Consider the following 25,580-nt stretch of genomic DNA (forward strand, 5'->3'; position numbering starts at 1 on the left):
CAAAAAAAATCACAAAATGACAAAAACGAGAAGCAATATGACAAAAAAAATTTGACAAATGACAAAAGCAAGACAAAAAATAGCAAATAACAAGACAAAATATTACAAAAATGACACAAATGACAGACACAAAACAACAGAAGAACAATGAACAATATAGTATTTTTGTCACAGTGTGGCCTGGCTTCTCTTCCTATTGTCTTCTCCTGCTCTCTCTGGCTCTGTCTCTCTGGCTCTGTCTCTTGCCCTCCCTCTTTCCTCCTGTCGTTCTTGCTTCTCTCCTCGTTTCCTTTCTCCCTCTTGTCTCTCTCATCTTCTTCTTTGCTCGCTCCCGGTGCCTTTCCCCTCCTTACTGCGCCCCTGGCCACAGCAGCATTATTGGATTGTGGCACACAACTGTGGAGGAACGGCAGCTGTGGCGAATCACTAATCAGCCGCAGATAAAGCCGGGCCAGCCTCTCCTCTAAGTGCCAGATCGTAGCGTCCGCCACACCAGCGTCTCCCGCTGGCCTGCCTGCCAGCCTGTCCCCAGCTCTCCGGCTGCATCAGCGGCTTCTGCCCGCCAGCCTTTCGAGCCGCTGCTGGCTCGTCCCCCCCAGAACCCCGCTCTGCACAGACTCTGCTCTGCCGCTCACAAGCGGTCAACTCTCGCCTGCACCGGCGTGTCAGCTGGATGCCGACCCATCCAGCCTGACTATCTATCCCCTCCTGTACTGTGTTGGCTAACGTGAGTTTTTGGCCTCTTGCTATTTTAATTTGGATTACAGTTTGCAGTTGAGCTTCCCTCCTGCCTGAAGAACGTTTGTTTACTTTCTGGAAACCCTAGTTTAGCATTTAGTTTTTGTTTCATTGTTTTGGTCTTTTAGCCGGTTTATGATCTGCTTTGTTTAAACATATCCAATAAACTTCCTTGGTTCACTTGACCTGTTCCGCCTAATCTGTTTGTCTGCACTCTGGGTTCAATTCCACGACATCCGTGACAATTTTACTTTAAGATCAACACAATTTGTCGAGATCTAAAAATTATTTTAAATATACAGTTTTTAAAATTTACAATTTGCAGTTAATGTCTTCTCTGTAATTTTTAAACTTTGAAAAGTGGGCCAGATTTGATGCTCTGTCAGGTACAGCAATACAGCAATAAGGGTCATTCCAGAACTTTAGGACATTTTACATCCTACTCATCAAATTTCTAATAATCTATGTACAAAATGCTAAAACATGCAGTTGTTGTGTTTGGTCTTGAGATCAAATGTAAAAAACACTAGGAGAAAAGAATGAAAATATTTTTTATAAGAGTCAACATCTCAGGTTAGGTTGATTTCCTACTTTTATTTTGAAATTTTTTTCATTCTTACTACGTAACATGCTCTTGACGTTCTTGTAGTTGACGTGTGTGTGTGTGTGTGTGTGTGTGTGTGTGTGTGTGTGTGTGTGTGTGTGTGTGTGTGTGTGTGTGTGTGTGTGTGTGCGCGCGCGCGCGCGTGTGTCTGGGGATTCCCCAGCGTGACAAAAACAGCTCTGGCTTTCACATGTCAGCTCTTCCCTTCTCGACTTTCAACGCTCCCCTGTTCTCTGCCTGTTGGTCCTGCTGTTACCGGATATTTGGTCGACGTTTCCCCTCATTCGGCTCGACTTGAACCCGTTTCACCGACTCTAGAATGACCTGCCTCGTTTTGAAACTTTCCTCAACTCCATAATCGATCCAAAGTGAACGCCTGTTGCTGCGGGGTTACGGCATTATCTTTAAATGGCATGAAACGAAGCGGCTTTTTTTCTCTGGTTTCACAAAGGAACGCCGGTTTTCTCAGGTGTCAGCAGGCTGTCCTCGGAGTCCGGTCACATCGCCGTGTCCTGAGCGGCTTCAAGCCGGTAGAAGCCTTTATAAATCCTCGGTGAAGGCGTGAGGGGAAACCCAGCGAGGCCAGTAGCATTACCATGGCGAGCGACGATTGTGGTAAAGATGATTTGCTGGAGGATAACCGCACGGACTCGGGCATCGACTCGTACCGCTCCATATTGAAGTCGGAGGAGCCCCGTGACCCGAGCTCCGACTTCAGCGGGCCGAGGGACAAGTTCTCTACCGGGGAGGAGCGCTTGGATTCTGCCTATGGCTCGTCGTCCATCACGGTGGAGAGTCTGTCGGAGATAGTGGAGCACTGCACGCTTTCCACCGCCAGTGAGGAGCCAGCACAGATCTGTGAACTCTCTGAACACGAGGAGAACTTGCTCACAACTATTACAGAGGAAGGAGACACGTAGGTTTTTGCATATTATCTGAATTTATTATTTAAAAAATCACATTTTTCTCAGCGAGTGTTTTCTGACACTGCTGCACCACTGGTGGGGGGATTTCAAACAGAGAGCTAAAATACACACCGTCTTTGTCACACATAATGTTTACAACATTGTGTTGTAGAATAAAATGTACTTTTTATTACCTCAAAAAGTAATTTTCCAGTTTTCCTCCCCCTTCTCTCCGAGCATAATATTATTGCTACTCTTGTGCTATATTTTCTATTGGCAGTTCTGACTATAAAATGGATGACAGCTGATATTATCAATTGCTTTGTTTTGAAGTTAAACAATTTGCAATAATGTGTATAATTTAAACAGTGAAACACAACAAATGTGTATATTTGCAGAGCTAGAAACCTTTGCAATTTTGCTTGGAAAGTGGCTTTAAAGAGTTTCGAAATAGATGCTGATTCATTTGCTTTTTACTGACTAATCAATCGACTGGTAGTTCAAAAAAATCATCTGATTTCTCCTTTATTCTACTAAATATGGGAAACTTCAGATAAATTGTAGTTTATGATCTGTAAATCACATTGAAGCTGAGACGTATTTGTTTTTATATGATGCTGGTTTTGAAGGGGATTTCATAGCAGTGGTGCTTTTTTTAATGAGCTTTGTCCATTTCATGAATGTGGATGGTCTCCTGTCAGGCGTCTCAGTCAGAAAACAGAAGTGAAACAGATAGGCTTGGACTTCCCCGTGCAGTACAGACAAAGCACATGCTGTGAGGAAGCAGTATGGCTCGCTTTTGATCCAAGAAACTTGTTGATCAGGATAGGACACTGTGTATGCATGATTTTTATTCCAACCATTGAGAAGCGTCTTTCTTTCTTTCTTTCTTTTCGGAACAGACATCTAAAAATGTCAGTTGTGACAGAGCAGCTTTTTGTTGCTGTTGATTTCTCACTTTGACTCAGTGAAACTGCAACTTTTCATACACAGTCCAAATACCTCAACATCCACACACAGCTTCACAGGTCCATGTAGGCCATCATGTGTGACCCAATCACCCAGTGTCATCAGTCTGTTTTGATGATAAAGCAGACTTGCCAGTGAGTCTTGCAGCCACCAACCAGAGTAATCCAGCGACTGATCTAGTCACATCATTGCAGTACTGTTGTTGTGTCTCTGACCTCTTTTCATTTCCGTTTGACATATGTTCAGGCCACATGGTGTCATTCTCACACCCTAAGTTTAGATACCTGGAAGAGAAAAAACGCCTGAAACACAGCACACTGTACTGCTTCGATCGACAGAGTCATGCAAACACTAATTTTCCCCTGTGGGATTTTTTTTTAAGTTCTTATTCATTCAAGTCTTACTTAAACCAGGAAGTTCCTTTCTCACACATGTTGCTCACAGGGTTGACTATCTGGTAGAGCAAATACTTTACTCTGCAGGCATTTAAATCAGGCGGAGATGATACTGCAGTGACAAAAAAAAATGGCAATGTGTCAACATACTTGATTGTGATGCATTATCTGTCTATTTCTACCATTATTAGGATAATTCATTGTTGGATTATCTCTGTTTACACTGTTATTTCAGTTAGGAGCTCCTCTAATTTCTCTTTATTCTGGGTTTTTTCTTTTCTTTTTATTTTACAGTTTATAGCAACTTTATTTAGGAACTCACTGTTTAAGTAAGAGCTGCTACTTTCACTTTGTTTTGTTTTTCTTTCTTTTATAAAAACATTAGACTATAGTGACAAATGGCCAACACAGGTTTCCAAATTGCTTAGTTGGCTTGAAAAGCAGTTGAAAACCCAAACATGTCCAGTTTTTTGTAGACGATGCAGACACTCCTTTGCTAGAACCAATTAAAGGTTGGCACTTTTGGCTGAAAAACAACTTAAACAATCATTTGGTGTTGAATATATGAGCAGTACACTAGCTCATACAAGCAGTTTTTGCAGTAACTGCAAGAAAATTGTCTTTGTTTTGACAGCACTGTCAGGATGGCGGTGTGTCGTGATTGTGGCTTACCTTGTTGATTAAACACCAAATATAAGTTTGTTTTTGTTCCATCTTGTGGAGGGTCTGTTGCACAGGTGAAGAAAATAGTCTCAGCACCAAAAATTTAAATGCAAGTCTGCTACAAAAATGATCCAAGACACACTGTTGGGAGTGTACAAAATTAAAATGCTTTTATTTCACATGGCAATATATACACTACAGTTCAAAAGTTTGGGGTCACTTAGAAATGTTCTTATTTTTGAAAGAAAAGCTGTTTTTTTCAATGAAGATAACAAATTAACCAGAAATCCATTCTAGACATTGCTAGACTAGACCATTCTAGCTGGAAATGGCTGATTTTTAATAGAATATCTCTATAGGGGTACAGAGGAACATTTCCAGCAACCATCACTCCTGTGTTCTAATGGTACAATTGTGTAAGCTAATGGTGTTGAAAGGCTAATTGATGATTAGAAAACCCTTGTGCAATTATGTTAGCACATGAATAAAAGTGTGAGTTTTCATGGAAAATATTACATTTCCTGGGTGACCCCAAACTTTTGAACAATAGTGTATTTAAACATAGGTTTTCATCAAGGTCAGTATCAGCAGTGCACAATTACTAAGGATTAACAACTACTTTCTTTTCCCTTTTAAAAACACAGATATATGTGAAATCTATTATTATTCTTAAATTTGAAAAAACAAACAAAAAAGAACAATTAATGGTTCTCTGTGTGAATTATTGCCAAGAACATATCAGTTGCATATAAAACTCTTGTAGAGTCCCTAATTGACAGTTCCAAAAGTACCAGTAATATGTCACTTTTTTCCCAGTAGTTTCAGGGAGGTGTTTAATCAGTTAGAAACTATAACATTAGTCATGTAATATTTTATTGCTCATGGTGGTATGCTGCATTAAAATTTATGCCCTCTCACATTTAACATTTAACAAATCAGTTTGTATGATATGTAACATTAAAAAACTAAAATCTGTGCTGTGAGACTTTGTAGGAATATTTGATCCCATGGCCTCTGTTCATAGACAGATGGCATGGCATCACGCATTTGCATTATGGTTAAATTAAGTTAAATTATTCTGCAGAGCCACTTGCTTCTAAACTTTGAAAGCACAGTAACAACTAAAAAAGTGCTCAGAGAACGCGGTGCTCCGCCAAGACTGTTCATTCCCCTATATGGCATTGTCAGAAATGCAGCTTTTTTTTTTTTTTTTTAGACATGCAAAATTTGTTAATTATTGATTATTAATGATCAGAAATTATTGATGATCATTAATTATTGATGATCAGAAATCATTCTTTTTATATAGATGTACCCACAAACAAAATGACCTTGCGCTGAGCACAGGCATGTGTTATCCATATGCATGTTATGTACGGATACCAAATCGTGTGACCTAAATATGTAGCGGGTGGTGAGAATTGATGGGACTCGGAATCACCCCCACAATTTAATCAATTGTTCCTTGTATCATTTCCAATGGATAAGTCCCGATAAGTCCGCAGTGGTGAATTTGTAGTAGGATCCTAATCATATGATTGTCACCAGGCAGCTGATGTAGTGTTCACTTGTTGTCATAGTTACAGTGACACCATGCCACCATCTCAGTGATACAGAAATCTTTAACAAATCCGTGGATCCAGACTATAAGCCACATCACTGCCAAAATCTAATCACTTGGTCCTTGTGTTATTTCTGACCTTCCATGAAAATTTTATCCAAATCCGTTAATCAGTTTTTGAGTAATATCAGGAACAGACAGACAGACAAACCAACGGCGATAGCCACATAACTCCGCTGCGTTCCTTGGCGGAGCAACAATAGCATTTATCATACTCAACATTAAAACCACTGACAGTTGAAGGGTATAATGTTGATCATCTTGTTACAATGCAACATTCTTCTGGGAAATCTTGTATATGTGGCTAGGACACACCCCACCCACCTAATCATTCATCCACACCAAACATGACTCCCACAGTAACAGTGCTCCCCGGTAGCAGCGATCTCCCTCAGCAGGACAATGTGCAAAATGCTCAGAAAAGGCCCAGAGAGCACAACAAAGAGTCCAGTGTGACCAGTTTGATTCAGCATCCATGGGATGTGGTGAGACAACCCTTATCCATAGAGGCTCCATCTCACAAGCCACAATAGAATTTGTACAGAACAATGATTTTTAAAACTTCAAACCAAACTTCGATTAGAATCTGTTAAAATCATTTTCTAGATGAGGCCCATTTTGTGTTGTTCTCAGTTATCAAATTAAGCACCTTATGGACAGGTCTATTTTCTGCTCCATTATACATGTGTTTGCTTTAACTTCCCACTCAGGTTTTAAGGTTGGTATGCTTTGTTTTCTCCTTTGTTTTAAGTGCTTCAACTACAGCCTCCGAGGCTGTATCTGCTTAAAGGTGATTTTGCCACGTCTCAGTAATCTAACAGTCAGCTTTTCCAGAATTTTTAGTATTCCTCAATGTCCCAAACACTCAAACTTGCCATTCAGTCCAATAAATGTTGCATTTTAAAGTAGAAAATTGTGATACATTTTGATGAAAAGCAGTCTTTTTAATTTCCACCTAATGCTGTTTTTGACCTCAATTAACTTAAAGTAGGCATACAAGTTTTTGCAAACATTGTGAAAAAACTATGTTTATTTTTCTTTGTTACTCCTGTAGAATCCTGCACCTGGCAATTATCCATGAAGATGAATTCATTGCTCAAGAGTTAATACAGCTATTTCCAAAAGAAGTCCTGGACATCCAAAACAATTTATACCAGGTAAGTATACTATGACTTGTTTCACAATATAAGCATGCTTGAGCTTCTAGTAAAACTTTTTTTAAAATCCAAAATGACTTCCACATTATGAGTAATTTGTTTGTGAAAGCAGTAGCCGTATTTATATCTCCGTACTTCCAGAGAATTGCTGTTCCCCTTTATTTGTAGTCTGACTTCTGCCAGGGACGTTACAGTGGGTGGTTCCAGTGTTAGCTCATAAGGGACTTGGAATGGAAACTCCCCTCCTCTACCTCATGTAGAAACACAACTACAGGGAGCTGTGGAGTGTATCCTTGTGTGGATGTGGGTGGAGGAGTTGTTCCAGTCCTGCAAAAAATCAGACCTGAGACTTAACTCGAAGTGAGACAGAGAAAACTTACAGAATAGTCGAAAGCAAATGTGAAGATTCATCACTTCAAGCAGTGACACAGTTAATCCTGTGCTGAGTTGTTCTTGGTTGCATTATGTCCTCTCATTTGTTATTCTCAGCCCTCACATTTGGATACTTTACTAAGAAGAATTTTTGTTAGTCTTTAATTTATAAAAAGAAAATTCACCTTAAAACATTTGCCTACTTACTACTACTTCAATAGACCACGATAGAGTATAAGCACAATACTGGTTTATTTCAAGTTAGTTTCTTTCTCAGCTGGAATTGCTCTGTTTTTCTATCTATACACTACTGTTCAAAAGTTTGGGATCACCCAGGTAATTTCATGTTTTCCATGAAAACTCACACTTGTATTCATGTGCTAGCATAATTGCGGAAGAGTTTTCTAATCATCAATTAGCCTTTCAACACCATTAGCTAACACAGTGTACCGTTAGAACACAGGAGTGATTGTTGCTGAAAATGTTCCTCTGTACCCCTATGTATTCCATTAAAAATCAGCCGTTTCCAGCTAGAATAGTCATTTACCACATTAACAATGTCTAGACTGTATTTGTGATGAATCTAATGTTATCTTCATTGAAAAAAACAGCTTTTCTTTCAAAAACGAGGACATTTCTAATTTACCCCAAACTTTTGAACAGTAGTGTATATGTACAGTGTGTATCTATTATCGTCAGCGTGCAATGATGAATTTGCATAATTTTTTTTTGTTTAAATGCTTGAAAATGTCAGAAAATGCTGACTAATGTTTATACCACCTGAAATACAAAGATGTTCAAATTTCATGGTTACAAATCAGAAGAAATTCTTACATATAAGGGTCTACTACTGATGAATGTTTTTGTTTTTACTTGATAGCTGCCTAAAAAAATCTATCAATTATCAAATTTGTGCCCGTTAATTAATTACTTTAATTTATTAATTGGTTAATTGATCTTTTCAGCTCACTCCCCACTTCAGTATAATATAAAATCATTTTAGCCAGCACTGTTTGTGACGATAATTTAATCAGAGACATGCAGTTTGATTGCGTTGTACAACTTTTTTCACTGGTGATCCTCAGAGTCCTTTGCACTTGGCCACCTACCTGAACTTGACAGATATGGTTAAAGGCCTGGTGGAGAAAGGTGCCAACCTGGAGCTGCAGGACCAGGACGGGAACACAGCGCTCCATGTGGCTTGCCAACATGGTCAGACAGAGTGCGCCACAGAGATGACCAGAGACATTTCTTCTAGCAGGCTAGTGCCCGTCTTCGAGACCCAGAATTGGAGAGGTGCGGAAAAATACAGTTGCAGTCAGCAATTTGTTTTTATTTAGTCTCTTTAATTTTACCAGATGTCAACCTTTAACCCTTGTGTTGTCTTAGGGTCAAAAATGACCCAGCCACTATGTTTAATAGCAGAGAAAAAACTCTTAAGTGACCTGTTTTCAACTTGAAATTCAATGACTTTTCCTAAACTGACCCCAACATTAGAAAAAGTGAAACGCTGTCTTTGTTAATATTTTCATCAAAGCTGTACATCACCAGGTTACATATATTGTCTTAGGGTCATTTTTGACCCAGCAGTTAAAATCACAGTCACATTGCACAGTTACACCCACGCAATACCTTTAGCAGCAATAATAGTGATAATAAACCTCTACTTTAGTAAAAAAAAAAAAAAAACAAACAAACAAAAAAAAAACTGTTATAACATATAAGACATATAAGACCACTGTATTTAATCAGTGGTCTTCACTGATTAAATACAGTGTTTCTGCCCTCCGAAGAGCAAGAAACTCAGACATTCACAAAGTGTGTGATGCATGACATGTTGTTTCTTGATGTAAAATAGATTTTGGGTTAAAAATTCAATTGAACGGCTTTATTTTAGAGGCTCAGTGTAGGTGGGTCATTTTTGTCTCTTAGGACATGGGAGTGTAAAGGATGTAAAGACAACACGAGGGTTAAGAAAAGGAAAAGAAGAAACAGCAGTAGCAATAGTGGAAGTAATAGCACCAACAATTGCAGGTATAACTCAGATGCGGAGGTTTTGCATTAGCAATATAGTTTTTATCTATTTTGCCCTGGTCTTCGTTTATCATTTGGATAAACAACACATTTTGACCTGAAATGAGACCAATGTTCCATATTTCACATAACATACGTACTTGCAGGTCTTGCCTGTCTTCACTTGGCTGCACTGAACAAGCAACATCAAATTATGAAGCTTCTGATGAAAAAGGGAGCAAACCTGAATATCCAGGTTAGTCGGTGACTCTTTGCTTTGAAGCACATTATGTATTACATTTTTAGAACTATGCTTTACTTAAAGGTTGAATGTATACTTTCAATCTTTCAACTTGTAGAATAGAAACAAATGTTTTAATGCCAATGTAATTTAGGCTGAAATTACTCCTTAAGTGACTGACACTGATTTCAAAAAGTACACCTCTACCTGCAGCCAATTGACCCTGACGAAGAAAAAGATTGAAGATGAGGATGAACAACATTTGCCTGTATAAATATGAAGTGTATTCGTTATATAGCAATGTGCCAGCATTTATAATCACTTTTGTCCCTCTCAACCTGTTTACTGTGTCTGGCCTTGTGTTACTATCTATAAATCTGCTGCACTTGTGCAATGCTGATAGTGATATGAACTGAGCTCAGAACTTACTGCAAAATTCAGAGAGACATAATTAGATTTGAGATATGATTAGGCTGGGCTGTCCAGCCACTCTTAACTTTCTATTGAAGGAAGGGAGCATGGCAGTCAGTCCCAAAACTAACTCCGACATTCCTGTTAGTTTAAATCACTGGCTAATTCTATCACTCTGCCTCACATACAGGGTGTAAAATGGTTATTATTTTATTTGTTATGAGTTAATGTGTCTTTTTCTTCTGTACTTGTTTGATATAGAATAAATCTAATCTAATTCTATTGTAAATTAATGTCCCATTTATGTTTTTTTGGGATTTGTCATCACTATTCCACCTACCCTTCCAGGAAGGAACCAGTGGCAAAACAGCTCTTCACCTTGCCGTTGAGCTGCATGACATGACATCAGTGAAGTTGCTGCTTGGCAGGGGGGCCAATGTTGATGCTGCCATGTTTAATGGCTGCACACCCCTGCATCTCGCTGTGGGCAGACAGGACACTGCCATTGCCAACCTCCTCTGCCAATCTGGCGCTGACACAATGCTGCGAAACATGGAGGACGAGACGGCGCTTGATTTGGCTGATGGCAATGACGATGTAAGCAGTTATAGTATTATTAACAATGAAGTGCTAACATGGGCTATCATGCCTAAATGGAACCATAATTTAATAAACACACACCATGCTGTATTAAAGTCTTGAAACTAGCTACTGAGAACATTGAAACATTAAGAAAATGTTTAGTTAGGTAACAAATTAAGTGAGAAGCAGGGTCATTTTCTCATAGACTTCTGTGCACTCTACCCTGTTTTGCACTAGAGAGTTTCCGCCTGCTGGCCTTTAGAAGAATGCAAGTGTAAATCATTTCCTGCATCAGCTTAACTATTGAGTTCTAGAAGTTATATCCATCTTTTATATACAGTCTTTGTTACAAACACTGTCTATTTTGAGTCAATCCCTACCACCATGTCCTGTTGCCATAAATACTCACTGGAGTGTCAAATCTATACCAAAGCTGCTGAAGGACAAATCTGCTAGAGGCAAATACCCCTGCAAAAAACAAACAAGCAAGCAAAAACCCACCAAAATCTGAATCTGTAGATATAAAACCATACTCCCACAGCTATTTCTTCTCTGCATCTGATATAATTAGAATATGGTTGAAAAAGTTCAATATTTTTCATATGATATGGTTTAAAGTGGAAAAAAACATTCTAGACTCATTACAAATAAACTGAAAAGTCAGCCTTTATTTTAACTTTAATGGTAATGGCTTACTCTTGAAATCCCTCCTGAAGTTAATCTTAAAATATTAGAATATTCCAAAAGCTCAAAAAAGGATATGGAGAACAGAAATGTCCATACTCAGAACACTATGCTCTTGTGCTCTATCAAAACTTTGCTGGGGGCTCCCTTTACTCTAATTACTGTAGCAATACCATGTGGCATGGAGGCAATCAGCTTGTGGCACTGCTGAGGTGTTATGGATGTCCATGTTGCCTTCATAGCAGCCTTCAGCTTTTCTTTATTTTTGGTTCATCCCATTCTCCTCTTCACAATACGCCACAGATTTTCAATGGAATTCAGGTATGGTGAGTTGGCTGGCCAATTCTGAGTGGTTTTGGCAGTATGAATAGATGCTAGATCCTGCTGGAAGACAAAATCTGCATCGCCAAAAAGCTTCTCAGTAGAAGTAAGCATGTAGTGCTCCAAAATCTTCTGGTAACCAGCTGTGTTGATTTTGGATTTGATTATACAAAGTGGATCAACACTTGGCACTTAAACCATCACTGACTGGACACTTCATACTGGACTTAAAGCAACTTTGATCCTGTGCCTCTCCACACTTCCTCCAGACTCTGAAACCTTGAATTAAAAAAAAAGCAAAATTTACTTTTACCTGAAAAGAGGACTTTGGACCACTTGACAAGAGTCCAGTTCTGTCTCTCTTATCCCAGGTAAGATACCCCTGACGTTGCTGGGTGTTCAGGAGAGGTGTAACTATAGTAATTGGACACTTGTAGCCCATTTCCTGGACATGTCTGTGTGTGGTGGCCCTGGATGCACAGGCTCCAGCCTCAGTTCACTGCTTGTAAATCTGTCCCACATTCTTGAATCTGCTTTTCTTAACCATCCTCTCAAATCAAAAGTCACCCCATTTGCTTGTATACCCTTCTTACCACATTTTCCTTGCACTCAGCTTTCCATTAATAGGCTTTGTTACAGCATTGTGTGAACAGCCAGCCCTTTCAACAATGTCCTCGAGTCTTCCCCTCCTTGTTGAGGGTGTCAGTGATTGTCTTCTGGACGACTTTCAAGTCAGCAGTCTTCCCCATGGTTGGTGATTGTGTGTGGGGGGATTATTGGCTAAAATCTCCTATCATGGGTAAATTATCTAATGCTTGAAACTGAAAAAAAAAATAGGTCTGGGAGTGTGGTTTTCTTCCAGACCATTTGGCATTTTTGCCCAGTTATACCAAAAATAAAATGCCTTCTCTGGCTTGTGGTCCCCAACAAACTCTCTATTCACTCCTGTCTGAGTGATGTTTGTCAAAGCCTGTCAGCGATTTTAATGTTGTGATTTCTGGCCTATACATACTGTGCATAAGTTTTCAGAGGTTTAAATGACTAGATTCTTACGACAGAGTCATTTCAGCAACCCCAAGCATATAGCAAGAGACTATCTTCAGCATGCTTATTGTCAGATATTTTTCTCTTTCTATTGTTCATAAGGATAATTAAAAATGTAATCTATCCTTGTCTTTCAGATTCTGGCTCTGTTTCCTTTTGATGACATCCAGATCTCTGGAAGGTCGGTGGTTGGCATGAAGTTTTGAGCTGAATCGTAGGTGTAACGACACCCTTTACATTTTCTGGAGCCTTGCTGCAGCTAGAATTTTGAATAAAAAAAGCTGTATTTGACCTGAATTTTTGATTAAATAGTGCCTCTACTTGTAATATAATCTTGATCCAGGCAATTATATGCACCGTATAAATCCTACTTCCTTCTGGGAAACAGAGTGATCCTGCTTAATTGAACACTGTTGAAGAAAATATGTTTCTCAGTCACTTGTTCAGTTATTTTGCTTCTTTTCATGTGCCTCAGGAGGGAATGTACTCAACTACAAAACCCACCTCACTGTGAGCGGCAATTTTTCTATCACTTGTTCAATGTCCAGAGAAAAAAAAATCTACCTCCTTATAACATATTTGCCTTGTTTGGTTGGCTATGGCTACAGATGGAACATGGAAACTGCATTGTTTCAAAGCTTCTCAAACTATCACTGCTATGATTGCCTTTGTATTGTGATGAAAGTACAATTCTTTAATTAAATATGGCCTTTTCATGTAGGGTGTAGCAAGACTATTTGAGGAACGCAAACAGACACTGAGAAAAATGAATATTCCATTTACTAAATGAAAATGTAAATCTACAAAGACAAACTAACCATATCCCAGCTTTTGTTAGGAAAAATGGTAGCTCATTAAAAATGTAATATTTACAACATAATGGAGCTTCATCTTTTTAATTTTTAGGTTTGCTGCTTCATGTGAAACTATTTCCTCAATCTTATCTTTCATCTGCAGAGAACTGTTACTGTTCTTTTGTGTGGCCTTTCTAGTCAATATAAGCAGTTCTTTTATTTTGTAATAAAAATGATAAAATCACTACATGTTGTGTTTTTCTCTTGGTAAAGAGAAAGCAGGGAACATTTTAACCTGCATTTACACACACCTGTGCTATCTGTACCCACCTAAACTCTACAGACAATATGTACTTTCTGTTCTGTGCAGGGGGCTGCACAGTGGCTTGGTGGTTAGCACTTTTACCTTGCAGCTAGAAGATCCCCAGTTTGTGTCCCGGCCTTCCTGGGATAATTCTCCATGGAGTTTGCATGTTCTCCCTGCACATGTGTGGGTTTTCTCCAGGTTCTCTGGTTTTCTTCCACAGTCCAAAAACATGCTGAGGTTATTTGGTGATTCTAAATTGTCCATAGGTGTGAATGTGAGTATGATTGTTTGTCTCTATATGTAGCCCTGTGATAGACTGGTGACCTGTCCAGGGTGTCCCCTGCCTTCACCCTAAGTCAGTTGGGATAGACTCCAGGCGGGGTTAAGCCATGGCTTAACCCTCATTAGGTAATGAATGGTAATGAATCGATTGATGTTCTTTACCTGGCAACCCCAGGTTTTCTAAAGTTACATGAAATTTATTTCAGGCATGCACACACATGCAAAAATGAATCTTACATGCCATTTGAGTTGGAAAGATTTATTATTATTTCAGCTGTATATACAGTAAACCACTGTGGTTTGTATGACTTACCAGTACTTACAGCAGTGTTATTCAAATGACATTGTCCTGCTTTTGCCCTTTATACCTTTTGTTTTACTGTAAGTGGCTTCTTCCTGATGGCTGCTACAACACAATGCTTGTGTTGCAGCTGGAAATTCCACTCAACTGAAACTCTTACATAAAACACATGCATTCAGCAAAACAGGTTCATTCCACGATTGTGTAGAAATATTAGAATAACTTCCTGGTAACTACAAAATAATTTTCCTTTGATTAGGTAAACAGTGTTATAAGTATTTGTTAGAAGATTCATGTGCACAAATTTAGCAACTAAAGAGACAAACCTCTGTGGTCAGCAGTCAGAACAGAGTTGTGAAACTAGTACTTCCTCATTCAAAGGGGAATCTCTGAAGCATTTTTGTGTTATGGACAGTGTAGTTGATGCTGGTGCTGCCAGGCAAAACATGTAAAAAAGTTTCGAGTATTTTACCCACAGGTTCCTCCTCATAAAGTGACAAGTATTGTTTTAATAATTTACCATTAGGAATGTGATGTGAGCCTAAATTTTTACCAAATGCTGGAATTTTACACATTTTTAAAATGTCCAGAAGGATTCTGAGTACTCCACGTTATGATATATCCAAATGCTAAAATGAGGGTAAGTGGACTTTAGTTTCTTGAAGACAATTCATCTCTGATGGGGAGTCTCAGGAACTTCTGTTGGGCCTTTTGTACTTGTAGAGTCATTGAGATCACATGTTAGGCCATAATGTGATCAGTCAAGGTGTGAATAGGTTGTCTGTGGAAAGTAAGTGGAAAGTAAAGTGGCGTCATACACCACTTCCTCTGCTTAGTGATGGTCATTTCAGTTTGACATAAATAGCTTCTTTTGGCCTTTCGTTGGGTTTACTAGACAGGTTAGTAGACAGACAGACAGGAAAGTAGGGAAAAGACTGGGGGGAAGACCTGCAGCAAAGGGCTGTGAGCTGGAATCGAAACCAGGCACTGTATTGGGGACTATATCCCATTTATGGGTTGCCCGCTCAGCCAGCATCTATCGCCTTTTTACCTCTTCTTGTCAGTCTTCTTTGGCCAAATGTGCACATTGTTGTGCTTGAGTGAGTGTTCATTGTCCTTCAGATGTAGGTGTACTGCTAAGTCCTGACCTGAAGAGTTAGCCCTCCTGTATTGTGCTGTGTTCTTGTGAAGCAGTTATTTAGTTCCCCGAATGTACAGGTCTGTGCATTTGTCACTGCACTGGACTGTGACTACAAAATTGCTGTGTCTGTGTGTCCCTAGAGCAGTGGTTCAAAAAACGTATATATATATATATATATATATATATATATATGTATAAACTTTTCACATTAAAACGTGAATATGCAGTTCAGGGCTGTGTTATTTTATCTGATTCCATTTTGTTGTTTTTCACAGTAAAGATCAGGGGTGTCAAACTCATTTTAGTCCAGGGGCCACATAAAGCTCAATATGATCTCAAGTGGGCCACAGTAAAATCACAGCATAATAACCGAAATCACCACAGCTCCAACTTTTCCCCTTTGTTTTAGTTTGAAAAAGTGCATTCTGAAAATGCTCACATTTAATGAATTATCTTTTTACAAAACATTATGATCACCCTGAAATTTCTTAAGAAAAACAAGTTCAGTTTCAAAAGTATTATGCCTCAGTTGATCATTTACACATGTGCATTGCAACTGACAGATCACAGTTTATCTGCAAAGGCACAAAACATTCAGTCACAGCTATCTGGAACTTAATGTAGTATTTTACCTAATGATTAAAACAACTTGTCAAGGTCTAGAAATTATTTAAAATTTACAGTTTTACAAATTTACAATTTACGGTTACAGTTAAAGTCTTCTCTGGAATTTTTACACTTTGCAAAGTAATCCCGCGGGCCGAAATGGACCATTTGGCTGGCCGGTAAAAATAATCAGAGTAGATGAGCCGAGATGGTGACGCGGTTAAGTACGCCGGTGTTTCAATTGCATATTAACGATACGTTCTTGCGTTCTCGGTAGTCTGTATTTGCCAAGTACGTAAGTACCGACTTGCACAACGGCCAGCGCAGTTTGTGCGCCGCGAAAAGCAGGCCGACGTTAAAACAATAGTTCAGCTAATTAGTTCCGTGTAGACGGACCTTTTCCTCCCAGTGGCTCGCGCCCCCACTGTCAGCCTCCGCGCCATCCCAGAGGGGGCGCGCCCCACTATTTGAGAAGCACTGCTCTAGAGTGATCAAGCGTCTGCCTCAGCAAATTACTGAACTTGTTGCTGGGATGCAGTGTTTGAGGACGCTCCTCCTGAGTTTTTCAGATACTCCTGCAACGTAAGGAACAACAGTGTAGTTCTGTTGATGGTTCTTTTCTACTCTCTCTGTTCTGTATCTTTGTGCAGTTTCCCTCTGTACTCATGGGCGTATTCTGAGCCTGATGGTGTTGGGTCCTGATAACATCCAGTTAGTGCTGCAGTGGGTGATGAGAATCAAATCCCCCTATTGAACATGAACTGTGTTCCATCAATGTAACGGCAATTTCACGTGTCGGTTGAATGTCAGAGTGCGCACCCTGGTCATATCTCTATATATAGATATATATTACTTTGATCATATTCTGGGAGTTTATTTTTCCAATCTACACTGCAGGAACACATTCTACAACGTGTGAATCAGTCATTAAACAATGTTGACTAGAGAGCAGATTTACTGTTTTCTCCAGTTAAACTTCAGAGACTCAGCAGATATTCAGGACTACTGACAACACAGAGCCTTAACCTTACTGTTTTAATCACATTTAGGTTTTCTAAACGTTACATTAATGTGAACCAGCGTCTCCACTGACAGTTTTATTAACCACATTGTACCACATTACACTAACAAAACACACTTCAGCTGTTTACATGAAACTCAACACAAACATTGTTAGCTTAATACTACGTTAGCTTTAATCAGGCTACGATTGAGCAGCTAGCTCGGTTAGCATTGATAATTCACATTAAAGCTAATATTTACTGGATGCTAACCCTCTTCTCTGGTCAACACACACAAAAACACTCCATCGACATCTGGAGTGCACGGCACACATTATATTTGAAACTACAGGTGTATGTAACATGCATTAAAACCAGCACCATTAAGAAAATAAACATTAACTTACTGAACTATCAGAGTCTTTTCGGTGTCTGCTGGTAGAGTCAGCCGAAGCACCACGCTGACATCGCTTCACTTTAGCTGTGCTAGGAGCTGGCGTTAGGCAGGAATTCTGTGATCAGGTACGACTACCCACCCTGGATAGAAAACCTTGCCCAGAGCCATTTGATTGACAGCTCAGTCCACCAAGTAAAAGCAAAGGCTTTTGTCATTGCTTTTACTTGGTGGACAAAAGGAATGACACAATGAAAAAGCAAATGCAAAAGGGACAATCAAATGCAAAACGGAAAAAGCAAATGCAAAACAGGAAAGACAATGACAAAATGGAAAACTAAAAGGAAAAAAGAGAAGAGGGAAAAGCAAAGACAAAATTTTCCTTTTTATTTATTTATTTATTTATTTATTTATTTATTTATTTATTCTTTTATTTATTTCTCTTTATATTTACACATTTATTTCCTTATTTTTAACAGATTATTTATTTATTACTCTTTATATTTACACATTTATTTATCTTTATATTTACACATGTATTTCCTTATTTATTTATATGGCTTAATATTTACTTATTTATTTTTTTAAATTGTGGCACTCTTGTGACTCCATAATATGCATGAAACAAGCTCTCCAAACGAAGATGCTTTACTCTGCAGTTCCTCCTCCACATCTGCAGGGGGCAGGGCCGCTGGGAGGGCGCGGTTTCTGTGTCCGGTATCCTGTGGTGTTGGCTGAAGGAGTGGAGGGACCTCTCCTGCTCAAGTGGCTATTGAGGATAAAGCGAAGACATCCGGGATAAAGACGGCCTGTCAGAAAGAACGCTATCCCTACTTCTTTAAACATCTTTACCTGGCGGGTCCGTGCGGCTTCATGCTGTGTTACAGCGAAGACGTCTGAGCGTGTCGGCTGGTGTGCTGCGCCAGGTGTCGGCCACAAAGGGGGAAAATGCCTTCTTTCTCACGGAGGTAATCTTTTAGACCAAGAGGAGCTAACTGGAAATATGCGATGCGAAAGATGAGTTTTAGGTCTGGACGAGTTCGGCAGACTGTTGACTGACTTAACTGTGCCGTAATTCCCCCCTTTTCAAAGTTACTGTGATTTTTTTGTATGTATGAAATGTGCAAACAACCTGCTGATTAAAGTAAACTTGTGGTTCATGAGTAAGGAACCGGTGTTAAGTTCCACATAATTCAGCCAGACATGTCTGCACAAAGTCTGTGTCTTGGTTGTCAAATCGTGAGAGCTGCTGCCAGCTAAAAATGTACCTCAACCAGTGTTTCTCCTACATTCATGTAGGAGTGGCGGGCCGCCATTCCTAAATTAATGTAAAGGAAACACTGTCAACAATATTCAGATACTGGACACAAAGAGAGTCTTTTGTTTAGTAGGTGAAAAGGTCTGTCTGCTCATAAGTAGTGTGGCAATATTCTGTCCATGCTTAGTTTTTTTTTTCATATAATGTTTTTTCTCTAGTGTCACAAAATCTGCTGGGTCACAAATACAGACACATCAAAATCTTTGGGACAAAACACAGGTCGTCAATTAATTATTTTTTTCAGAAATACCTAAATTCTTTAAGAGATCATCTACATTGATGGGTTACAAAGTTTGGTGGAAGACAAGTGTTTTTCTCTTTGCACTGTTGTGTTTACTGTTAGTCCATTAATTCATTTAAAACACTCCCTCCAGCAATTGGTGAGTAATACCTTTGTTATGAAAGGCTGTTACCCTCATTTCAGTGCATATTATAGGGTGTTCTAAATCTATGTAGGATAATGATGGCAAGCATTCATTTTGTTCTCAAGTGAATTTTGGAGGTGCTTGCTCCTGTGTGGCGTAGCAGCCCATGGGTTGGATGCCCAGCCAGGGCAGTGTATGCCTCCAAGTAATAGGCTTCTTGTTTAAAGCCCAGGTCTTGCTGCAGTGAGCAGCAAGATCTGGGCAAGCCCTGTCTGACCAGGGCACAGCAGAGTCCCACACAAAGAGGCTCTGTGTTAGTCAGGCTCACAAGCCCCCTGGGAGGAGACCCAGCCTCACGCTGAATACGATACACACTTGGTGCCACGACAGCAAGGAGCACACCTTTTCATCGGAGGCTTCGGTTTCATCGCAGTTGGGCTTGAGTCATCGGTTACTTAAGCTGGTTGTAGTAAAGGGTGATGAAGCTTGTCTAACTTTCTCATGGCTAGTGTGACAGGTTATGGCTCTTCTACCTGATTCAGTAACATATCCTCAATGTTATATAAATCAAAGCAAATCAAAGCCTTTATTGTCATTGTATGACAGTGCATAGAATAAAACTAGGAGTTAATAGCCGGTCATGTAATCATGGTTATAATGGTTGCAGCTCAAAGAATCTGTGAAAGTAAGCCTGCACTACAAAGTAGGTACAGTCACAAACACATAGACATTTGTCAGGAAGGAAAGGGTCTAATGAAAGATGTCATCAATCTTCATTATGGCAAGTGTAGTATCTCTGTTTTTAATATTTGACTCAAATTATGGCAAAAAGTTTGAGTAGCTTCTTATACATTATTTTTCTTTTTCTAACCTGTCTGTTACTAATACCCCAACCTCATAAAAGCTGTACTGTATTTCAGGACTTTTCCTTTATTTCTTGCCATTGTTTTTCATCTCACAGCAAAGTTTCTGCCCAAGCCAACACCTTTCATTTCCCAGGCCAGTTAGGAAAGACATGACATATGTTATTTTGAAAGGAGCTTGAAAGTAAATTACAGTACATGTATAATAAATTAAACTAGTATAACTGTATACATTGAGTATGATGAGAACAGAAAAAATCACAGAAATGGATCTCGTGTTACCAGATTAACGGTATTATCACTACTTAACTTTTGCTTTTTTATCAATTCAGATGTCATCAGACATAAACATAGTTTTACTTTCATACTGTTACCCAGGTGATATTTATTATTGGACTCCACAAACCTCTGTAGGAGTCCAATGGAATTACTAGCAGATCCTTATAGCCATGCAACCTGCTTGGTGGTACCCCCATGGATCAGGCTTATTTCTCCAACACATCCCAACACATCTGCTTGAACAGATTGAGATGTGGTAAATTTGGATGCCAAATCAATACCTTAATCAACTGCTCTTTGTCACTTCCTTGCTAAGAAAGGCCACTGCCATCGTTGAATACTGCTGCCATAAAGGGGTATACGTGGGCTGCAACAATGTTTAAGCAGGTGTCAAAGTAACATCTGCATGAATGCCAGGACCCAAGGTTTGCCAGCAGAACATTGTGGAGTGTCACACTGCCTCCACCAGCTCACCTTCTTCACATAGTGCATCATGCTGCTATCTCGTCCCCAAGTTAAGAATGCACATCCACCCAGCTGTTCTTACGATATAGAAGACAACTTGATACATCAGACCAGCTTAGTCCATTGTTCAAATTTCAGTGTCAGTCCAGTATAGTCATGTGCCCACTTGAGAACTTTTGGTTGTAGATAGGATTCAGCAATTTGTGCTACAGTAGTTCTTCTGTGGGTCTAGACCACCCAGGCCAGCCTTAAGTTTACACACACATCAAGCCTTGTGTGCCAGTGATGCTGTCCCTGGTTCACCAGTTGTCCCTCTTTGGACCATTTTTTTAGGTACTAGCATGCTGGAAACATTCCACAAAATCTGTTGTTTTGAAGATGCTCTGACCCAGTGATCTAAACAATGGTCTTTGTCGCAGGTGCTTAGATCCTTACACCGGCAATTTTTCTTGCTTCCAGCACACACTGGCAGTTGCAGTTTTATTCACTACACCTGTCAGAGGTTTTAATGTTGTGGCTGATTGATGTACGTTACTGTATTTAGAGTTCTATTTTTTTCTGACAACAGACTGTATTGTTTTACTGTGTAGGGTTTGGCAACTTGTGTTGCTTCTCTTCCCTTCCACTGTGACTGCAGAAGAGTCTTCACTGCTGGACGGCTGGCACGATGTCTGGCTCTTCCGTTTCCTTATCAACATGCTTGGATACTCCACGATCATCATCCCTGGCTACCTCCTCATTAGCTACTTCAAACGTACCAATTACATAGAAACAGGTGTGGGCTTGTGAGATACTATCATCAAGTTTTGAAATGCATGATAGTTAATGAACAGAACCTTGTTTCTGTAGTCCCTGTCACCCCCAAGTTCATATATCTTTTTATGTTTCCCTTTCTTTCAGGTAGTGGGATTTGTTATCCTCTCATAAAGACCTGTGTGTTTGGGAGCGAGACCAAGACTGGTCTGTTGGACGATGTGTCCGTTACAAGCAGAAATGAAGGGGATTCGGGCTCATCAGTCAGACAGGCTGTCAAATTAGTCTTTTGTGCTGCTGGACTTCAGGTGTGGGACCCTTTCAGAACTTACAGCCATTAATTACATAATACTTCCACAAATAATAATATGTAAATAGGCAGCTGTTTGTTAGTATTATTTTTACAGCTCTGTCTAGTACTCCCAAGTCAATGAAAAATCTAATAATGTTATATGTACACTGCTGCTCAAAAGTTTGGGGTCACCCAAACAATTTCATGTTTTCCATGAAAACTCACACTTTCATTCATGTGCTAACATAACTGCACAAGGGTTTTCTAATCATCAGTTAGCCTTTCAACACCATTAGCTAACACAATGTAGCATTAGAACACAGGAGTGATGGTTGCTGGAAATGAGTCTCTGTATTCCTATGTAGATATTCCATTAAAAATCAGCCATTTCCAGCGAGAATAGTCATTTACCACATTAACAATGTCTAGGCTGGATTTCTGATAATTTAATGTTTTCTTCATTGGAAAAAAAACTGCCTTTCTTTCAAAAATAAGGACATTTCTAAGCATCCCCAAACTTTTGAATGGTAGTGTATGTTGAAATAATTACTACTATCTGTAATAATTCTTACTGTAAATACTGAATATACACTTCCTAGAGTGATTACATTATAAGAAATTTGGGACAAAGTTCACAGTTTTCGTTTTGTGCAATAATGTATTCTAAAGTTCAGCTGAAGCTAATATGTGGCTTCACCAGCCAAAGTATGTCAAGTACACAGCACCTATAGTAAGGCAGCATGCAACAAAGGTACCTATAGGATTGAAGTAGAATAAGAAAATAATTTTGGAAAAAGTGCTGTGAGGTGGCTTGCTAATGTTAGCCAGCGTTTTACATACATTTAGGAATCATCTGTATTTATTTAGAGTTAAAAGGTGTGCAAACTGTACAGCTAAGATTTGGACTTGAGGTCATTTGTGTGCAGTTACAGAGGTTGAGGAAGGTGCTGCTGGTCAGTAAATCAGTCCAAACTGCCTGCTTGGTACACCACAATGTCTAGTTTTCTATTTCAATGTGTTAAATGCAAAGTGCTATGTGAGTCTAGCAGGTTTGTACTTGTTTCAAGATACCTGACTGGGCTGGAGTAGGATATGAAAGTTAAGTAATTAATAATATAAAGTGTTGCTTTGCTGATTTGTAAGTACTAAAGTTACTAGTTACTTATTTGACCTGTATTGAGTAATTTATTACCATTTTCAACACTGGTTGGTTAAAATTGAGTGAATTCTGTACAGTGTCTGCCTGGCTTCACTCTCTCAAAGCACAAATGTTACATGAGTATTTTATTACAACAGACTTGAGTGAAGTAGAACTGACATTAATCCAGAAAATCTCCAAAGAAAGCCCAGCGTTAACTTTTTAGTAGCATTGTATAACAAAATAATCCGAACTCAAATATGTGAATTAATTTAACATTGACCCGAAGGCTTAGACCTGCAAAAGTGAAGCTGTTTTTCTTATTCATAGGCATCATACCTGACGTGGGGAGTCCTGCAGGAGAGGGTGATGACTCGTTCCTATGGAGCCACGACCACAGAGACTGAAGGTGAGAGATTCAAGGACTCGCAGTTCTTGGTCTTCATGAACCGTATCTTGGCTCTGACTGTGTCGGGCGTCTGGTGCATCCTGTTCAAGCAACCACGCCATGGAGCTCCCATGTACAAGTACTCCTTTGCCTCGCTCTCCAACATCCTGAGCAGCTGGTGCCAGTACGAGGCCCTCAAGTACATCAGCTTCCCCACTCAAGTCCTGGCCAAGGCCTCTAAGGTTATTCCTGTCATGCTCATGGGCAAGATTGTCTCCCGTAAAAGCTATGAATACTGGGAATATTTCACTGCTATGCTGATCTCGGTTGGTGTCAGCATGTTTCTGCTCTCCAGTACGACCAGCAAGCACCCATCCACCGTCACCACCTTCAGCGGGATCGTCATCCTCGTCGGCTACATCGTCTTCGACAGCTTCACCTCCAACTGGCAGGACAATCTGTTCAAGTACAAGATGTCATCGGTGCAGATGATGTTTGGTGTCAACCTGTTTTCCTGCCTCTTCACTGTTGGTTCACTGCTCGAGCAGGGCGCATTCTTCGACTCGTTGGCCTTCATGACACGCCACTCTGAGTTTGCCTTTCATGCTGTGTTGCTGTCTGTGTGTTCGGCATGCGGTCAGCTCTTCATTTTCTACACCATAAACCAGTTTGGTGCTGCTGTCTTCACCATCATAATGACCCTACGGCAGGCCATTGCCATTCTGCTTTCTTGTTTCCTTTATGGTCATGCCGTCACGTTAGTAGGTGGCTTTGGCGTCGCTGTAGTTTTCCTGGCACTTTTCCTACGAGTGTATGCACGTAGCCGCATGAAGTCCGGCCGGCGGGCAGCGCAGCCGCTCGCACAAAAGGTGTAGTACTCCAAAGTCGCACTAAACTGAGAACTGAGACCACGTTTTTGTGGTGCTATTTGTCTATTTGTTGTGTATCTATTTTTGTTACTGTTCTTTTCCGTTGGTTTTTATTTTTTTAGCTATGGTACAGAAAGGGATTCTTCACTTTTGACTCTTACACCAAGATGTCCTCAAGGGGTCCATGTGATGTCAGTTCACAGAAGTTTTGAGTGCCTGTGTAAGATTGTCAAATATACAAAAAAACAGCAAACTGCCTCTTAAGCCCTTTCACAATTTGACAGTAGAATATTTTTTCTTAAACCACCATATGTGGCATGTGCAGCCAGTTTAAAGTTATTGTGACCCTGACAAATGGATGTGAGATGTATGGCTCAGCATTGTTTTTGAAGCGTTACTAACACTGTCCCCTATTCTACTTTATCCAAGCTGTTTAAACTAGGTGGTCACCTTCCATAATGACACTGTTTGTCTGTTGATTTAACTTTTGGTCACAGTAGCCACGCATTTATCTCACTATCCCTCAATGTTGGAGAGCCAGGGCCTTTATATGTCTTAAGCTGTTAGCATAGTTTGAACATATAATTCATACATTTTTGTAGTTAATAAGATATATTAACATGTTCCAGCAGCTGCCATCACTATAGTGGGGGTAAACTGTATTTTGCATAATAAAATGCACACTATTTACAAACTGTATAATTTTCCCCTAAGATCACTGAACAAGTTGCTGTGGGGGATTCTTTTTCACCGTAATATTTCAGGATTGTTTTTCACAGATTTTAGTTACTGTTTTAAAATCTTGGCTTAAACAATACATAAATAATTTAAAATAAATTCCATGGATATCGCTACCATTGTTCTGTATGTATACTAAAAAACATCTGGTGTTAGTATACAGCCCTCAGCATGTGAAGGGGAGACAAAGTGGCTCAGATTGCTCAACACAAGTTTTCCAATAAATCTGGCGCTATCTCAGTATCAATATCTTTCTCCAGAATTGCAGGCTCCACCTTTAAGTCACTGTTTATTTCCAAGCAACGCGTCTTTTGTTGTATACTTTTGTAAAAGGACTGCTTCATGTGATTCATGTTTGTTAAAAAAAACAAAAAAAAAAAACTGAATGGATGATGTTGATGCCCCATTGCTGTTGCAAGGATGTGAAGTTGCTGTTTTCAGAACAGAATGCCTACAAGGGACATGCAGTGTTATTGGTACCTTGTTTATATCATTCTCTTTCCTCTGGTAACTGGATTAGTAATAAAACCTATTAAATTAACTGAACACTATCAAATGAAGGAGTT

The 25,580-nt window shown here is 39.6% G+C and overlaps 2 protein-coding genes across 3 annotated transcripts; both read left to right on the top strand.

The window, feature by feature from the left end:
* Nucleotides 1-1,496: 1,496 nt before the first annotated feature.
* Nucleotides 1,497-13,758, top strand: nfkbie (nuclear factor of kappa light polypeptide gene enhancer in B-cells inhibitor, epsilon). Its single transcript, XM_023264321.3, has 6 exons — nt 1,497-2,258; nt 6,950-7,052; nt 8,510-8,720; nt 9,605-9,693; nt 10,438-10,686; nt 12,858-13,758. Exons 1-6 carry the CDS (start codon nt 1,939-1,941, stop codon nt 12,924-12,926), a joined length of 1,041 nt encoding a protein of 346 aa, XP_023120089.1. The 5' UTR covers nt 1,497-1,938; the 3' UTR covers nt 12,927-13,758.
* Nucleotides 13,759-18,257: 4,499 nt separating this feature from the next.
* slc35b2 (solute carrier family 35 member B2) lies at nt 18,258-25,570 on the top strand. 2 transcript variants are annotated; one of them, XM_035945444.2, is made up of 4 exons: nt 18,258-18,514; nt 21,427-21,611; nt 21,737-21,897; nt 23,350-25,570. In XM_035945444.2, the coding sequence occupies exons 1-4, from the start codon at nt 18,495-18,497 to the stop codon at nt 24,280-24,282; spliced, it is 1,299 nt and encodes a 432-aa protein (XP_035801337.1). In that variant the 5' UTR covers nt 18,258-18,494; the 3' UTR covers nt 24,283-25,570. The 2 variants fall into 2 exon arrangements, with proteins under 2 accessions (XP_035801337.1, XP_054872048.1); XM_055016073.1 differs by lacking the exons at nt 18,258-18,514; nt 21,737-21,897 and having other exon boundaries at nt 21,473-21,611.
* Nucleotides 25,571-25,580: the final 10 nt, after the last annotated feature.

The sequence above is a fragment of the Amphiprion ocellaris genome, chromosome 12, assembly GCF_022539595.1.
Source record: "Amphiprion ocellaris isolate individual 3 ecotype Okinawa chromosome 12, ASM2253959v1, whole genome shotgun sequence".
Taxonomy (NCBI): Eukaryota; Metazoa; Chordata; class Actinopteri; family Pomacentridae; genus Amphiprion; species Amphiprion ocellaris.

Coding starts and splice junctions, on each gene's coding strand:
- nfkbie (XM_023264321.3), top strand. CDS start 1,939: ATGGCGAGCGACGATTGTGGTAAAGATGATTTGCTGGAGGATAACCGC. Junction 2,259..6,949: donor ATTACAGAGGAAGGAGACAC/GTAGGTTTTTGC, acceptor TTACTCCTGTAG/AATCCTGCACCTGGCAATTA. Junction 9,694..10,437: donor GAGCAAACCTGAATATCCAG/GTTAGTCGGTGA, acceptor CTACCCTTCCAG/GAAGGAACCAGTGGCAAAAC.
- slc35b2 (XM_035945444.2), top strand. CDS start 18,495: ATGCCTTCTTTCTCACGGAG. Junction 21,612..21,736: donor TACCAATTACATAGAAACAG/GTGTGGGCTTGT, acceptor CCTTTCTTTCAG/GTAGTGGGATTTGTTATCCT. Junction 21,898..23,349: donor TTTGTGCTGCTGGACTTCAG/GTGTGGGACCCT, acceptor TCTTATTCATAG/GCATCATACCTGACGTGGGG.